The following is a 19,406-nucleotide window of genomic DNA, read 5'->3' as shown; positions in this document are numbered from 1 at the left end:
TAAAAGCATTTATATTAATAAAATTACTTTTAAAAAGGATCAAATAAATGAGATATTTTAATTTACTGGTTCATTAGTGGTTACTGCTATATTGGCCAAGTGATAAATGTTAACCACAAAGACTGTATGCAACTTCATTTGCCAAGTGATCAATGTTAACCGTTTTTTAAATTTGCTAATTCATCCGTCCCAATTTGTTTGTTCAATTGTCGAAATTCATGTCTTTCAAAAATATACTTATATCTTACATTTTATAATATTTTTTATGATTTTGAAAATTTGTATAATAAAACTAGGAAAAATTTCACGTAGGCATATGACCTTTTATACAAATCACACATAAACACCTGACCTTTTTAAAATTTCATATAAACACCTGAGCTTTCTAAAAACTTATCAATTCAACACTTTACCTTTCTTAAATTTCATGTAAACACCTGAGCTTTTTAAAAACTCATCAATTCAACATCTGTCGTCACCCTTCCGTCTAAAACCAAACGGAAAAAAAGTTACGTGCTTCGATTTTTTATTTGTTTGAACCAGTGCTAAGATCTTATTTTTTTGATCATTTTATCCTAAAGAATCATAATTAATTTTTGACTCTAAAGCTCTCGTTAGTCAACCCTAAGAAAGTCGTATAATCAAATTTCTTTTAGGGCTAACTAACGAGGACCTTAGAGTCAAAAATTAATTATGATTTTTTAGAATAAAATAATCAAAAAAATAAGATAATCGCACTGGTTTAAACGGATTGAAAATTGGAGCAATTAATTTTTCAACCATGTATAGACCGTTTATATATTAAAAAATATGGTTAAAAAATTAAGTACTCCAATTTTTAATCCGTTTAAACCGGTGTGAAGATCTTATTTCTCTGATTATTTTATCATAAAGAATTATAATTAATGTCTGACTCTAAAACTCTCGTTAGTCAGCCCTAAGAAAGTCGTAGAATCAAATATTTCTTAGGACCAACTAACAAGGGCCTTAGAGTCAAAAATTAATTATGACCCTTTTAGAATTAAATGATCAGAGAAATAAGATCTTCACATCAATTCAAACGAATTGAAAATTGGAATAATTAATTTTTCAACCATGTATATATCATTTATATATTATAAAAAATATGGTTAAAAAATTAATTGCTCTAATTTTCAATCAATTTAAACTGATGCAAAGATCTTATTTCTCTGATCATTTTATCCTAAAGAATCATAATTAATTTTTGACTCTAAGGCTCTCGTTAGTTAGCCCTAAGAGATATTTGATTGTACGACTTTCTTAGGGCTGACTAACAAGAGATTTAGAGTCAAAAATTAATTATGATTCTTTAGGATAAAATGATCAAAAAAATAAGATATTCGCACTAGTTCAAACAAATAAAAAATTGGAGTACTTAACTTTTTTTCCGTTTGGTTTTAGACGAAGTGGTGACGGCAGGTGTTGAATTGATGAGTTTTTAGAAAGCTCAGGTGCTTATATGAAATTTAAGAAAGGTCAGGTGTTGAATTGATGAGTTTTTAAAAAACTCAAGTGTTTATATGAAATTTTAGAAAGGTCAAGTGTTTATGTGTGATTTGTGTGAAAGGTCAGGTGCCTACGTGAAATTTTTCCATAAAACTAATTGAAACATATCAAACAAGATCTATATTGCATATTAAAAATATTACGAATTGAAAATTATAGACAATTCTTTGAGAGGTCAAACGTTCTCAAAAAGTCAAAAGAGGACATACAAACTGAGACAAAGGGAATAATTGTATAATTTGAAGGATTGAAATAGATAAGTCCATGGTTAATCAATTAAACAAATTAGTCAGCTTACTTTAGCCAATTGTATTAATATTCGCTAATCACTATCAATCAACATCATTGTTAACTACTACATCTGCCAAATATGATTTTAATCGTTTTAAATCGTTTGATCAATTGGTTTAACATATAACTAGATCAATCAATTACAAATAAATCAATCCTTGTTGATTGATCGCGGCCAAGTATATTGGTATCAACATTATTAGTTGGTAGATTTGCAAATTATATCATATTAATCAATATAAACTTTATTAATGAAATTGAATAGCCTAATTTCATTAAATACTATAGTAAATTCAATTAAGAATCCTACAAAATTATTCAATGGCTATTAAGCAAAAACATACTAACATAGATATGCTTACCACAAATACTATTACCTATGGTATGACAAGCAAAACTATATTAACTACGAAAAGTACCTACCATTTTCATAACCATACTTACTGCAAATAAATGGTTTTTTACTAAGTTCTGGATATACTTACCACAAATACAGAGAACTTATTCTCCAGATACTTCCTAATACAGTTTTCATCTGTAATAAAAATACCATAAAAAGTGGTATAGATGGCCATAAGAAATGGCAAGTATAAGCATAAAAAACGTAAAAACTTCTTCTTAAATCGTAAAAACCATATGGAGCTTCATTAGGTTCTTGTAAAACACTTATTCGACATTCTTCAACTTATAATCTTTCGGTAAATTGGTACGAGATAATAATCACAACTAAATTCAGTTTGTTCTTCAAAAAACTTATTGGTGAGCTTCTTCAACTTGTTATGGAGTTTCTTCTTAAATCTTCATTTTTTTTGGACAAGAGGAGAGATGAATGGGAGCTAGAAGAGTTAGAGTGTATAAGTTTACAGGGTTTAAGGTAGGTATGAAAAAACCTGATACCATTAATGTCATAATTAGTAGTAGGTAAACAAGGTAATTGGCAAAATGTGACCAATTTGTGTGGTAAGATTGGTTTAAGCATATAGTAGTTTTACCCTTATTTTATGGTAAGTATTGTCAACCACGTGGTTATCAACGAATTTTAGTCCATAGTAAAAAGTCAGCTTTTGTGGTATCTCTAGCCTTATGCTTTGGTAAGTAAACCTTATTCTATAGTAAGTATGACATTAATAACAGGTATGTATACATTTATCTATCTCATCATTAATGTCCTAGTACCCACCACATTAAATTTTATTTGGATCTTCTTGTATTACTTTTATGTAAATTAAATAAAATCATTTATATTAATAAATATTACTTTCAAAAAAGGATCAATTAGATGAGATATTTCAATTTACTGATTCATTGGTGGTTACTCCTACATTAGCCAAGTGATCAATGTTAACCACAAAAACTGTTACTCCTTCATTTGCCAAGTGATCAATGTTAACTATCAAATAACCATTTTTAAAATTTGCTAATTATTTAATTTGAAGGATTGAAATAGATAAGTCTGTGGTTAAGCAATTAAAACAAACTAGTCAGCCTACTTTAGCTAATTTTATTAATTTTCACTAATCACTATCAATCAACATCATTGTTAACTACTACATCTGCCAAATATGATTTTAATCGATTCAAATCGTCTGATCAATTGGCTGAACATATAACCAGATCAATCAATTACAAATGAATCAATTCTTGTTGATTGATCGCTACCAAGTATATTAGTATCAACACTATTAGTTGTTAGATTTGTAAATTATATCATATTGATCACTATAAACTATATTAATGAAATTGAATAGCCTAATTTTATTAAATACTACCATAAATTCAATTGAGAATCCTACAAAATTATTCAATAGCTATTAAGCAAAACTATATTTATTGTTCAATTTTGTTGTAACAATCAACTTATAGCGTTATTTTATACAGTAATATATATTAACTAAATTTGTAAACTATCAAAATATTAAATGAATATCTTATTTTTTTTCATAATATTTAAAAGTAAGGTATTCAAATATATCTATAATAAATGATTATTTAAAAATAAATTAATTAAATACATTTAGAATGTCATTTGGAAATTATGGAAAATATTTGTCAAATTTTTTGTTTTTAGATAATTGTTTTAATTATATTTTCATAACAAATTAAAATTTTAAACTAGATTTATAAACGAACAATATTTTGTAGGTTTTCCACTACCGAATTATTAGCAAAAAGGCAAAATATATGGTGTATGTAGCTTAAAGTGGTTTGAATATATAAATTCCCAAAATCTTCAAAATTTTAGGCCAGAAAATAGGTAATTTTTTTTTTTACTTAATGGTAACTTGTTACCTGACCAATCGGTTGTAGTAAGTGTTGTCTGTTTGTGCAGGAAGTTTTACCTTATACGATTGTAAGTGTTGCCTTAATCAATGATAAATATTGCCTATTTCTGTGGTAAGTAATCTTTCATTTTTTTGGTCAAAACCACCTCGTTTTTAACAAAACCACCCTACCTTTAGTTTTTGATTTTAATCCAAGGGTTATGATTTATTTATTTTCAATCCAATAGCTGTAATTCATTAGGAGTATGGTGCTCTCATACCACTTGGGAGCACCACAGAAGTTTTGCGCAGAATTAGAAAATTATTACTAGAACCCAGGAATTTTGGATTTTAATGAACCCCCACCGGACAAGTTGCCCTAGAAGCATTTGTGGTGGGTGGGTTTTTTTCTTTTCTTTTTTTTTTTTTTTAAATCAGTCAATTCATTCAAGTCCGAAAAGTGAGAAAATTGTATTAATAAATGCTCAGCGGCACTTACAAAACGGAAATCATTACAAAGAATTTAGATAAAATCAAACTAATCGTCTAAAAAGTACAAAACGAGTAAATCACAAGGCAATCGATTTCTTTCATCCTAACTTAAGCATGACCTGAAGCAACAACGACATTTTAAAATTGTCTAACATCTAATTAGGAGTCTCAAATGAGAAAAAAGGGCAAAGTTAACAACAAAAAACACAAAATGCCTAGACGATCAGATGCACTCCAACCAAAGATAAACGCACCAATAAACTCTCAAGAACTACAGATCTGTCAAGTCACCACGAGTTGTCCCACTAAAGACATTGTGTAAGGATATAAAGGTGAAGCACATATATCGTTGTGAAGCAATCTCGATTGAGAGAACCCAATCTGTAGACAAAATTTATCCAAAGATAAAACTAACAACTCTCATAAAATGAGAGACAAAACTCTCACAAATCAGACGACAAGTTGTTGATCTAGAGAAACGAAAGAAAAAAAAAAGCAAAAAGTAAGAAAAAAGTCGGAATAGTACCATGGCCTTCCCCTCCCGCCGCCGCACATGGGTATAGAACCCACGGGGGAGGGGAAGGGAAAAGAGGAGTTTGTGGAGGCTAGGGTTGAGAGAGAGGGAGCCAAAGGCGAAGATTACATCGCAAAACTCAGGAGTGCATTAAATTGCCAAATTCGGGACCCTATGACACTCTACAAAGCAAATCAACGCTAGGTGCCGATATGAGAATCCCGTTCAAGACAAAGCAGAGAGATCTCAAACGAAATTCCAGTACAAACCAATACACAATAAGGTACAGATGTAATCGAAACAACAAACAAAACACAAGCGTAAAGGAAGAAATTTGCTCCCATGAACAGACTACAATGGCCACCAGCCGGACTGGAACAGAACCTATTCCAAAGAGGAGAAACTCCGAGGAGACTCCAAGGCAAGCCTCTACTAGCACGCGAAACTTCAGGCGTAGGGACCAAGGCAACGTCGGAAAACACTCTGACAGGCCCAAGCAACCACGGCGGCTGAAGACCAGACCCTCTTTCACACTAAATCTGTTGTTGACAGCTCAAAACAAAGAGAAAACGCAAGCAACATACCATACTGTAGCTGCAACTGAAGGCCCCCAACACAGGCACCATTGTTGCCGCAGTCGAAAGCCCCCCCGCTCGAAAAACACCACTGTTACAGCCTCCGACCACAGAAACCCTTAAGTTCGACCAACCACCGAAATCTATCAAACTTATTCTACCTACCACCCAACCGCCAGACCTGGGGTAAACCCAGACCAGCATAGGCCGAATCTAGGAGGACCTAGATCGGAAAACTCTCGGACTGAGACACCGGTAAACAAAGGAAAAAAAACCAAAAGGAAAAAACCCACCCCCAACTACACACCTTATTACCACGTCGTCGGCCCCGAACATAACTGATCTGGAACCGCCATGCGGGACGACAGTCTGTGGGACACCACCAGTGTAGGTTTAATTTGTTTACATGGAGTATATGTTTCGAAGAGGTTGATTCATGGTGAAATCGGTGAAATTGGGTCACCAACGCCGAAACGATTGGAACCGGAACGAGTGGGATAAAGAAAGGCAAAATAGGAATCTTACACTATGGTACATTATTCCCCTCCTCATATCCATCTTCTACAAAAACTAAACAGACCAAGTAACTTTTTATCCTCCCTTCGAAAATAATATTCCCTTCAATTAGTAGCTAGCTCTTTATCCCCCTCTTATTATAATCAATTCTCCCCTCCAAAAACATATCCCGCTAAAATCGAGCCGTCGAGGTAATACCTAAAAAAGAAACTCCTTTTAAGTCAACATATATTCCCATTAATCAATGGGAACTTGGCAGACCTTTGTTTTCCAGCTAAAGAAAAATAATATGAGCTCCATCCAGCCACCATACATCTTTTAGACTGTTTTGTTGAGTTCAATGGATGTAACATGTATTATCTTTTTTTTTTTCCTTTTTTTTTTTTGATAATATGTAACATGGATTATCTAGAAAGCCACGCCCTCCAAAACACACACAGACACACACACACAGAGACAGAGGCTAATCATGTTCATCCAAACTCCAGCAGAACACACCGCAGACACTACACAACAACACAACAAGAAGATTCTTAGGCAGACACTTTTTAAGTATTTACTGTGAGGTAAAAGTTAACAATCTAGTTCAAACCAAAAACGAAGTTAACCTTCCGCTCAACAAGATTCTTATGCTCTAGATACTCTCGGATATGTGTTTATTATAAGTACATTAGAGGCCATAATCTGGGGTGGGGGATTTTGTCTTCTAGTAAATATCTGAATCAAGGAGCATTGGATGAGAGGTCAGGGGAATGCTCTCCCAAATTTGAACCATCATTGATCATCTTCAATAGTGAATCCACATCGCCAGCTTCGAAGAGAGGGTGCATACGAAGCTTTTCAGCATCTTCACTGACAAATTGATAGCAGGAAAATATTATGAACAAGCAAAAACTTCATAGGCACGCAAAAAAAGTGACTAAAGAAATCAGAGTGGAAGAGAGGCCTACTCTGCAACTCCAAATATTTCTTTCACAATTAAGGAGTTATCCCGTGAACAAAAGTCTGGCAGCTGCTCCAAACAATGTACAATAACAAACCTCGATCAACTCAACAAAATAGAATCCAGGAAGAAGGAGACAATAGGTAGGTACTGAAAGTCGAAAAGCACCAAATAATAGATAAAAATAATTGTTAGCTCTTCAAAGCTTAATCCATAGCAAACCATTTTGGAACACTGGTTACTTTTGCAAGCCTTAGAAACTAAACCCTAAAAATCATAAACTATCTTCAAAACCTCCATACAAAAGATTGAAAATATGGCTAGTCCTGAAAACTGATTTATATATCCCTCACGGATTGAATCCATTACGGTTATCATATCCAGTTACATGGTTAACACTCCCCTTTTTAGGCTTATTAACCTTTTTGGTCCCCAAAGTATTCAGAAATCTCAATATAGTCCACAATCTAAAAATTGTAGACATTTAGTCCCCATAGTATCAATTTTGTACCAATCAAGTCCCAAGTCTAACGCCGTTAGCTTCATCCGTAAAAAATGAAGGGCATTCTCATCATTTCACCCACCCCTAAATATCTGTCAAAAAACAAAAAAAAAGAAACAAAAAGAAAAGAGGAAATTTCTGCCAAAAGAAGAAAAAAAAGAAAAAGAAACGGAAAGAGGGAAAAGCTCTGCAGCCATGGTTGCCGGCTGCCCCCACCATCCTCCTCCTTTCCTTTTCTCCCCTCCTCTCTTTTTCGTCTCCTCTCCTCCCCTCCTCTCTTATTCTTCTCCTCCTCTCCTCTTCCCTCTCTTTTTCTTCTTCTCTGCAAAAACCACCACGGTTTGCTGCCGCCGCTGCTGTGAAGCGGCGCTGCAGCTGCGAGTTACCTGTTGCCCTCCCTCCCTCTCACCCACCACCCCATACCACCACTGCCACCTTTCACCCACAATTACCGCCAGTGCCGAACACCACACCACCTCTGTTAAACCCCAATCACCACCCCCAACAGCCACCTAACACCTCTGCAAACACCTTCAACTCGGCCAAACACCACCACCGAACACCACAATTGCAACATACAACCCGAAATCACAATCAAAACCCTAACCCCATATCGACAGAATTCCGAAATTTGAACGCCCCTCTACCAAAATTCAAAATGCAATTGTTGGAGTACCAAACCTTTATCTTGAATTCGGCCCGGGTTTTAAAATCAATCGACACCACCACCACGCAGAAATCGCGAAGAAAGAAGGGGGATTTTCAGACTCCGCTAAACAAAATCCTATGATTCGTAGTGGAGAGAGAGAGAGAGAGAGAGAGAGAGAGCTGGTTGAAACCCTTGACCTGAGAATGGAAGAAACTACCTGACTTGTCTTTTGCCCATGATTACGATTTGTATGAATTTGGGTAGTCTTGACTGAAAATTACAAGAAATTACAAGGTTGTTTTTCTTCACACATAACAGAAAAGCTGGTTTTGGGAAAAAAATTGTGGTGGGGTGTCAAAGGCGAGTTGACACTGAGTCAACTCGGTAGTGATACCTTTTTAGGAAGTAACGACAGACTGGAGGGATAAAGAAAACAGGAAATTACAAGAGTGCCCTTCATTTTGACGGATGAAGCTAACGGCGTTACACTTGGGGACTTGATTGGCACAAAATTGCTACTATGGGGACTAAATGCCTCCAATTTTTAGATCGGGGACGAAATTGAAAATTTCTGAATACTTTGGGGACCAAAAGGGTTAATAAGCCCCCTTTTTATAACCATACTCCCTTTTCTCTTCTTGTGATGTGATTTTAGTGTTGCCCTTCCAACTGTGAAAAAGTATACAAATGAAAAGGTTACTTTTGTAAATTCACATCACAAGAGGACAAAAAATGGAGTGGTTATGAGAAAGGGGGAGTGTAAAAATCAATTACCTCAAACAAAATGACAACTGTATGATTTCTAATAACTCAAAACTTAACAAACATATAGGCCATTGCTCGATGTGTTTACATAACGTGTTTAAATGGAAGTCTCAGGGTGATGCAGCCATTGAACCTCAATGATAGGGAAAATATGGAACAAAAAAAGGAAAACTCCATGAGAGGGAAAAGCCAGAAATTTTAGTCAATCTACCATAGCCTCACTCTACAACTCCAAAATAAAACAAAAGTCCCTTTGGTAGTTTTTAAAACAAAAAAATGGCACCCCAAAAGATATGCCGATGGTAAGTGGGCGGTTCCCTTGATTCATGGGAGGTAGTTGAAGCCCGTGAATTATGGATATGGAGTCTGCTCGAACGGCTTTTTGGATCCAAAAGAATATATTCAAAGGTCATTTGACTTGGTCAAATGGCCTCATGATCTAGTAATCTCATGAGATGAGGGAGTGGGTTCTTCTTGTAACATGGGAAGCGTGTAGAGGTTACATGGCTCTGATACAATCATGCAGCATATTTCCAGGCCCTGATGCAATAATGGGACACTTGACAGGCCCTTTTGCAGCAAATTTCCAAGCCTGAATGAGTTTTGTATTTGCCTTTTAAATACAAGAATCAAAGACCGAAAAAAGTTTCCCACGCCAAGAAGGCAAGAATCTACCTCTACTCTATTTTGGTCCAGCACCATTGTTTTTTTCTTTCCTTGGTTTCAACACCAACAAAGTCCAATACTTCTATTTTATTGATTTACCCTTATTTCAGTGCCTTGTACTTTATTATTTTCAGTCCACTTTACTATTTCAGCACCTTTTAATTCCTTGTGCAAGCCTTTCAACTTTATGAATCCGATTTAATGGAGTTGACTTGGTTTTTCAATTGTCTTCTCTCTTTTTCCATATGGTTGGGAAATATTAAGTGCTCTCGATTGAGGCAAAAACACGAACCTCTCTGTGGTCTTACCCTTTGGGTCACACAATGTTCACTGCAAGAGGCTAAAAGAGATTTATGTGGCAAGATTAACGTAGGGAATTTATTCCTTGTGCTCTGTTGGCCTTGAGTTTTACATTCCAAGGTTCATTTACTTCAACCAAAATCATGTTTGTAATAATTATGCGAACAAAAGTGCTTGATAGAGTACCTAAGGGTAGTCCGGGATATACCCACAATGTACTGAGGGCCCGGGGTGCCTAAGGTAAAGGAGGAGAGAGCCCAAGGCAACGAGAGAGAGAGTAGAGATCCTGAGGTCCGGATTCGATGGAGTAGAGTTGGTGGGAATAGGTAAGTGTAGTAAATGGCTTGTCTAAGGACCCATATATATAAGGGGGGAACATCTCCTGAGGGTTGCCTAGTCTTAGGACACATGGCTACCCCTCAGTGGATTATAACTTGAGGGCTGACGTCTTATACCAAAGGGATCTTACTTATGCTAGCTGGCTTCAGAGGTCAACGGCTATTGGGGGCTGGAGCCTGATGGCAAGAGCCACGTGAAGGGTTCTCAATGGTTAGGCTGAAGGTAGATAGTAGGCATGCAAGGTCTAGGGGTAGGCTTGGGGAGGCTACTGCTCAGAGGTTAGTGATACATGGCGTTTCGTATCATGCGACCTCAGAGGTCGGGTGCGCCAGGCGGTAGGTGAGATAGCGATGTGTCATGCTAAGGTTTCAAAGGATTGTAAAGGGTAGGTATGATAGGCATCTCAAGGAAGCTTGACCTCTAGTTAGAGGATTTGACTCTCTCTGAAGCCGATCTGAAGTCAAAACCCCTTGAGGGTGGTTTGGGCCTTCAAACGATCCCTTGGACTCAAGCCTCCATTGACTTGGATTCTGCCTCAGCCCAAGTGCCATAGACCTTAGGGGTGGGTTGTGTTGTACCTCGACCTCAGGGTTGTCCCTCAGGCGAGGGTTGTGGTGTAATACCCTAGACTCATAATTAACTTAATTTACCTTAAATGATGTTTTATGAGCATGTCAATACCAAAATTGCTAGAATAAATTTTAGTTTGATGCATATGCATATTGTTGTGGAAGTTTGTGAATTCATAAAATTACCTTTGTGTATATTGATGTGGTTACATGATTAAATTTGGATGGTCTAATTAGGTTAATGAAAAATACTCCCTCCGTCCCGATTTGTTTGTCCATTCTAGAAAATCCAACTTATTAAAGGAGCATAATTATTGCACTTTTTGAACTTGAACTTTCCAAAGAACGCCCTCCAAATAAAATTGAACTTGTCACATCAATTAAAAAAGCAAGGGCAAAGTAGAATCTCATAGGATTTTTTCATTTGATTTGTCCAACTAGACAAACAATTTGGGACACTAAAAAGTCAAAAAGTAGACAAACAAAATGGGATGGAGGGAGTATTGGTTTTAGACTTTTAGTAGGTGGAATGAAGGGTAAAGATGCATAATGGCCCATTTGAACCCATACACTTAACCATATGGGATAATTTTTCCCTAATAGACTATCTACGTTATTCCTATCTCTATCTCTATCACCACCATTTTTTCCACCGCTTACTGTTTAACAACTGAGAGAGAGAGAGAGAGAGAGAGAGAGAGAGAGAGAGAGAGAGAGAGAGAAGTCGGGAAAACTTGGAGAAGAGAAGAAATTGGGGAAAACCCTTTCTTAGAAGCCCTAGAAGGTAAAACACAAGTCTTTGTCCTTAATTTCATGATTTTGGAATTCTGTGGAATTGAAATCTTACATCTGACTGACTTTAGGGATTTTTGTTGAGGAAGTTCTAAAACTATGAAATTTCAGAGATTTTTATTAAGAGTTTCTTTATGAGTCATTTGTCTATGGTAAAAATTTCAGGATCGAATTCGAAGAATTGAGCTCTGTAGAAATTCTTAACCTAACGGCACTCAAATTCAGATCTGTGCAGTCTGCACAGACACACGATGGGAAAACGGCCATATCGCCGTTTCTTGATTTTGAAACTAGACAGATAGGCCTTTCAAAATATGTAAAGATTATGCCTTAACTATTCCTGAGCAAAATCAGTTTTTGATTTGAAGATGTCAAAGTTGCAGATTCTGTAATTGTTTCCGAAGCTCGGAAGCTGGCTGTCTTACTTTATATTTTGACCCTAGAACCTTTGTTAGTAATACTTAGGACATTTAAGATCTAAGTATCACTAACAAAGGTTCTAGGGTCAAAATATAGCCAGCTTCAGAAACAATTACAGAATCTACAACTTTGGCATCTTCAAATCAAAAACTGATTTTGCTCAGGAATAGTTAAGGCACAATCTTTACATATTTTGAAAGGTCTCCTCGCCCCTAGAACCACTTTGTCTCCTTCAGTCCTTGGAGCTCAGTACCACGTATTGACAGACAGATACAAAACGAATCAGACTACTAAAGTCGGCTCCCATTATAGTATTCCTACTGTCTTAGTGTTCCATCCAAGGTTACGTAGTTGGTATTCCTACTGTCTTGGTGTTGGCCTTGGTTAAAGTTCGGCTTGTCCTTTTATGAAGCTTGACAACACTACTCAATAAGCTAACAAGTTCATTAGAGTCAAACTAATGTAGCTTGAACTATGAGCAACTCTAATTAATAAGCTAATAAATTCTTTAGCATCAGACATAATCACGTTCTTAGACAACCGAAACACGACCTAAAGATAGGAGATCTGACTACTTTAGTGTCAAATGTGAGCAGCTGGGTTAGAAATCAGTTACAAATCGACTTCGCGGTACAAAAGTCCAAATCCAACAAACACTTGTTTCCGGCTATCAAGCAATGACATCAATTGAGCATTATAAGATGCCAATCGATCTAACTTTTCAATTAGTTTGTATTTTAAATAATCAATGAGATATTTTAGTATGAAAACTACTTCATGGTTTATGGCTGCTATTTCTGACTAAACACAGCTGTTCTCAAACAGAAAAATACAACTATAAGATGCCCATCAAGCAAGCAACTCTAGAGGGTTTTCTAATTCTGCGATACAATATCAGTCACCTAAAGCATGGCAGGACCAGGGATGAGACAAGTCCAGAAACAAACTGGTCTCATCATAGGGGAAAAAATTCATAGCAAAGACCAAATTTTAATGTTGTCAAAAGTATAAAATTGCATCTAAAAGCTGGTTGAAAAGAAAAGGGGATTTCACCCACTACCCATTTGGAGATGACGATGTATCATGGAAAAGTATATTTTGGGACTACAACATTAGTGGGCACATTGTTTACAGCATCAAATGGAGCCATAACTGTCTCTATTGCATACGCCTTTGTTTGTTGGGGCTCTCATCCATACTCTGCTAGCCTAAGTCAACTTTTCATTAGCGAAAGTTATTTTCCTTTGTATCCTCCTCGCAAAAATAATAGAGTAATATTTTTAACAAGAATGGATTCCAATCTTCATTGTCTACGCCTTACTGGAAGATTTATCTTTTAAATGCACACTTGAATGGCTAGGGATTATTAGACTATTCTCTACAGGTCTAGATATGCTCCCCTCAGTTTTGATAGTGAATGTGTTGTGTAGTCATGATTATGGTGTGTGAACTGAGATGTCAAGCACCACTGAAGATTTGAAGTCTTAACTTCGGCAATTGGTGTCCGATCTTTTGGCTTCTTATTATCACTCAACCATCTTCTTGCTTGCACCTTGGGGTTTATATTGAGCCTTGACGTCTATCGTGGTTTGTTGGTTTCGTAGTTAATATGCTACAATTTGTTCTTATTCGAGCTTCTCTAATGTGAATCCATTACTCGGTTCTTTGTCAATGTGGGTTTTGGCAAAAGGATAATAATTGGTTTCTATTTTGCATCTTATCCTTGCATATTTTCCAATTTATTTCTTCTTTTTCAAAAACAATTCATTTGGATTTCAGAGAAAGCATTCATGGGTTTCTTTTAAGGTTTCAAGCTTATTACTACCCATTCAAAATTCTTTTAACACCATCCAAAATAATTAAAAAACCTAAATCCTGTTATATGTTGATGTTCATTCCTTTTGTTTAAGAGCCCACCAAGGTTTCACTGGCTAAATATGAATGCCATAGAATAGCCCAACTGGTGCAGATAAACATCTACCTACATAGTACATATCAAGGTCCAAGGAAAAATGCGATATTTCTAGGGTATTGAGGTGGCACGATCCAAAGAAGGTATTAGTTATCTAAGAGAAATTATATGCTGGAATTTGGATTTCCTAAGGGAGATTGGTTTATTGAGGCCTGTAGAGAGTCTTATGGAATCCAATGGCCAAACTTTAAGTGAATCTGGGAGACTTGATTCCTAGTCTTGGCCAGTATTCTTGCTTGGTTGGTAAATTAAACTATCTTACCCTTACTTTTCATGATGTCTCGTTTGCTATTTGTTTGGTGAGTTAGTTTTAAATAGCTCCCCGTCTTCCACCTTGGAAAATTGTTCTTAGGATTGTGAAATGTGGGTATTCGATATACCCACATTCGGATGCATCATCTCCAAGAGTCCCTTCAAGAGACTCACTCCCAAAGGAGCGAGGCTTCCTCCATGTACTTGACTTATGGAGGAGCAAAGCTCCTCCGATAACTTCACCTCCGGCAGAGCGAGGCTTCCTCCAAGAACCTTGACTCCACCGAAGCAAGGACTCCTCCACAAACTCTACCTTCGGAGGAGCAGGACCTCCTCTAGAAACCCTCAACCTATGTAGCACTGACACGGATACGGACACAAAAATTCTTAAAAAAAAGGAAATACGGACATGGCAAGGGACACGCCAGGTGTATAAATAAATATATATAAACATATATATATATCGTCAGGATCAGGTCAGGAGGTGTGGACCGCAGCTCCGGTCCGCACCTCCCCATTTCTCACATTTTCCGATTGAATTTCGATGATCCGAGCCGCTCAACGTGATCAGAACGTGATTTTAAGGGTACTCGCGAGATATCAGCAAAAAAAATGACCGGGAATGGCTTGATCTGAGCAGTTTTTTTCTGAACCATTCAGAAAAAAACTGCTCAAATCAAGCCATTTTCGGTCATTTTTTTTGCTGATATCTCGCGGGTACCCTTAAAATCACGTTCTGAACACGTTGAGCGGCTCGGATCATCGAAATTCAATCGGGAAAGGGGAGGTGCAGATGGGTGCGGACCATAAGGGTGCGGACTTGATCCGGACTGTATATAAATATATATATATATATATATATATAAATATATATATATATAAATATATATATATATAAATATATATATATATATATATATATATACACATACATACATATTTTTTCTTTTTTTTCCATGTCCGTTAACGAAGACATGTCCTATATGAATGTATGAGATTAACATGGTTCAAATAAAGGCATAATTACAATTTAACCCAAATGTTTTCAATAATTTCATATTAGCCCCTCAAAATAAAAAATATATTACATTTTAACCCCCAGTTGTGCCCCAAGCATGTCCCCGGCGTGTCCCCTAATAACAAATAATAAAAAGTATTGGGCACACCACGCGGCATGTCCGAAACGTATTTGGGCGTATCCCCGCTGTGTCCCCGTGTCTAATACGTGGACACAGTGTCCCTTTGGAGTGCAGGTGCTTCATAGCTCTAAACCCCCGGAAGAGCAAGGTCACCTCCAGGCACCTCACCTTTTAACTATCACTCTCAAGGCTCCATAAGCCTTTCACAGATTCATAATGGCGACTCCAAACACCATTCAAGGCCAAGAACAAGGCCTAGGTACCTCACTAGAAACCTAAGGAGGAATGTGATAGGTTTTTTCAAGCAGGATGAGCGGCAAGCTCTAACTTGACCGGTCCTAGAGAGAGGGGGCGTTGACCAACATCCGACGTCTCGGAAGAAGTATCATACCTACCGGCTGGCACCTCGGAGCCCGTATCATACCTACCGCCTAACTTAGCCAGACAATACGGGTCTCCATGTATCGCCCGAATAGCCTTTGTTGGTTCCATGATACAAGCTCCAAGGCCTGACTTTGGACTCAAAGAGGAAAGCATGTCAACCTCCACTCTGCCCACAAATGGGGATGAGCCCAATAGCTGGCTCTCTCCTCTCCAATGCTCAATATAAGGGAGACTTAACACTTAACAAAGAGTCAAAGACAAGCATTTAATACCCCTATTGAAGGCACATTGAGCAAGTATTTACTCTATGGTTAAGATCACTCTCCACTGACATCCCCCTCACTCAATCTCTAAGTTTGCCCCAAGCTCTCTGCTCCTCCACCTTCAGTGGTCTCGAGCCATTGTAGCGACTGCCATATTCCCAAAGGGCCACCTTAGGTACTCTTCCTGATACACACACATGAAGTGTCTCAAACTCCATCCATATGTGTTTTTTCGTACCGAGCTAGTGGTCACTTTTGTGTTCTGGCTTTTACCCATTCAAAATGAGCAAGAGGACCATATAACAAGAGATTCACTACTAGATGTCGTACTTTGGTGGAAATCTCATCACTTGGAAGAATAAGATACAAATAGTGTTGCACGATTTATAGCAAAAGCAAAATAGAGTCATAGCTCACACTACGTGTGAAATTTGTGGCTGCACTCCTTTCTTGAAGAAATAGGTTCATTATGCAATGAATCCAGCTTTTAACATTACATCTAACCCAGTTTTTCATGAGTACTAAGCATATTGAAGTCAATTGTCATCTTGTTCAAAAAAAGTTGGATGGTGGTGTAATAGCTACTTGTGGGGTGGTGTTCACTCTACTCAACTAAACCTCGCTCTCTTGATCTGGGTTACTTCACTTGGGTTTGAAATGCTAGCTCCCTTCTCTCTCTACCTGTCATTGCACAGGAAGCACACGGTTAGGGCCTCCCAGCCGAAGGTAGCCGGTGGATACTCTGATGACTAATTTGTGGATACTCTGATGACTAATTTTTGATCTAAGAAAAAGAAAATGAACTCAGTAGGAGGAAAGAGAACCTACCTATTAGGCTTTATCATAGTAGTATTTATAGAGGAATGCCTACCTTAAGAGCCAAGTTGGCGGGGAGCGCGCTCCCCCCTGCCGAATGAAGTCACCGACCACCAACACCCGCCTGCCTGAACACAGAGCCAGGTTGGAGCTCAGCCTTGAGCTTGTCGGTCGGGGCGCTGTCGAGCTATGTGGATGTACCGGTTTGGCCCCGTACGCCCGTACTGCCGACCACCAAAAGTCTTACCTTCGCTCAGTCGGGGACCGCTCCACGTGGCTTCATGGAGTGACAATGTGTGGCCGAGCCGTACATGTACTATGCGGCGAGCTTGTCGTACCGTTTGTCCACGCCGCATGACCGAACCAGATTGGTGCCACATGGCCGCGCCAATCTGCTCCGGAGCACCTAAGATTTAATGCAGTCCCTACATGACCCGAGCCAGGGTCCCAAACGGGCTGTCCCCCAAATGGATAGGGGATCTCTATGCTCTTCCTGCTTAATTTTCGTGAGTGGGCTCAAGAGGCAACAGTCCCGACGAGCCCATTGGGCTAAGAGTATTATTCCAGCCCACTACAATAATAGCCCCTCAATCCTTCGGTCTGATCAATCAGGAAGGAGCAAGGGATTGATTTGACTCCGGGCCGGATGGTCTCCAGCTCTGTTCGGTCCGGTTAGCATTTAATGCGTATTCAAGGAATCTTGAATCTGGCAATATAACCACAACGTGTCAGTCATGGGACGTGCGAGGCGAGATGATGGGACATTGTGCATGTGCCGGTATAGGCCTATCAAGGAGGTGTCCTTTCCCTGCCTTCTTTAGGGACATGTGTCGATGATCTGACTGACCCTTGCAGATGCCGTTTCATAATAGCGACTCCATGCTCGCGTAAGCGCCCCTTCGGCATCCTTTCAGGACAGGTGGCGACCCACGATTGGCATGTTTTGAACCGCCATTTCGTTTCCCGTGAAGAGTCATGATGACTTCTATCGCCTATAAGTATAGTGAGAGAGAGGGAGCTATCACTTTTTATGCATTCGCCCTTTCTCTCCCTTGTTGAAAGACGATTTCCAACGAGAATAGGCGGCGATTTCTGCATCGATCAAGCCCCATTTCTTTATCAAAGCCTCGAGACCTTTCTTTGTGGTGAGTTCTTTTTCCTTTTGAGTTTTCCTTCAATTATTTCCGTACTTGGACTGTTTTCTTCCCTGGAACAGATGCCGAGAAATCCTTTGTGGGTGATCGTGGCGTTTTTCTAGCGATTCCCCCCATCCTATAACACGTCCTTGTCCTCACGTTTGTTTAGGAATGATGGCAACAATTTTGAAGTATCGAAGGATGTTGGATGCTCCCGAAAAGATGGCTGCTTTCAGAGCTCAATTTGGCATCCATAATGATGTGCAACTTACACTGATGCTGGAAGGCTTCAGGCCTTCAGAGGCCCTCCCTGATGGCATATAGGTTCCCTCTAAACCTGGTTTTTTGCACGGTCTTTCACACATCATGACCGGGCAAGTTTCGGACAACTTCTTCCGCATAGTCAATAGCGCTGCCGAACTGATGAGGTGCCATGATTTAGACTTTAGGGTGTCTGACCTGATGGGCTGCTACAATGTTAATCAGAATGGACCGACAGGCCGCTACAATCGGGCATCTTGGCCCGGAAACGCATACCGGCTCATTCATGGGCCTCCCGTGAAGGATTAGGCATTGATGATTGGTTGCCAAAGCAGGAGAGCTTTGATTTTGGGCCCGACTCAACAGCGCCTTGTGACCCCCTGAGAGTTTTCCTTGTTTCTGGGTAAGTACTGCTATTTCTCCTTATTCATTATTTTTCCCTCCTTCGGTCCGTCACTCTGTGCTCGTGTAACCCTTTGTAACACTCTTTCCTTTTTCAGTCAGTGTTCAGAGCGGGAAGTGGTGGAGGAACTTCGATGTTGGGCAAGTTCTCCTCGTAAAAATGCAGTGTTGAGAGTGGAGGACCGGGAGGCCCCCCTCTAGCTCAGGTAGGAAAATGCTCTCGGAGCAAGGGCAGGCGTCTCGTCCTCCACTGATAGTGAGCAGAGTTTAGGGGAGACAGATGCCGACTCCATGCTAATTGGGTTGAGCCACCAGAGAGAGCGTTTGGAGAGGAGAATGAAGAGGAGTATGGCGTTGTCCAGGAAAACGCCAATGGTCGAGGAAGATGTGAGGCAAAGTAAAGTAAGGGGAGTTGTAAGCTTGGATTCTGATTCAGAAGGGGAGTGGGAGGTTAAAGACACTACAGGCGATCAGGGGAAGACCCCAACGGACCGCAAGTTTCCGGGGAGCTCCTTGCCGAGAGGCCCTCGGGATTTGGGAACACCTTTTCTCCTCCTGAGGGCTAGAGGTTCCTCGGTGCCAGCTCAGTGGGAGCCAGTGATTGCATATGGTGATACTTGTGTTTCTGCTCGTTCTCTTAGGTTTCCCTTGCCCTAGGCT

The 19,406-nt window shown here is 38.9% G+C and overlaps 1 protein-coding gene across 1 annotated transcript in view; it reads right to left on the bottom strand.

Moving 5' to 3' along the window:
- Positions 1-6,709: 6,709 nt before the first annotated feature.
- LOC131322344 (uncharacterized) overlaps positions 6,710-19,406 on the bottom strand; it is a 29,419-nt gene continuing 16,722 nt past the window's right edge. Inside the window, exons 6-7 of the mRNA XM_058353645.1 lie at positions 7,127-7,188; positions 6,710-7,028 (exon numbers count right to left, since the gene is read on the bottom strand). Of these exons, the coding sequence (XP_058209628.1) occupies positions 6,899-7,028; positions 7,127-7,188 (192 nt within the window). The 3' untranslated portion in view covers positions 6,710-6,898. The remainder of the gene's footprint in view (positions 7,029-7,126; positions 7,189-19,406) is intronic.

This window comes from Rhododendron vialii, chromosome 4a (assembly GCF_030253575.1).
Source record: "Rhododendron vialii isolate Sample 1 chromosome 4a, ASM3025357v1".
NCBI lineage: Eukaryota > Viridiplantae > Streptophyta > Magnoliopsida > Ericales > Ericaceae > Rhododendron > Rhododendron vialii.
This window is presented reverse-complemented; position numbering and strand designations above follow the sequence as displayed.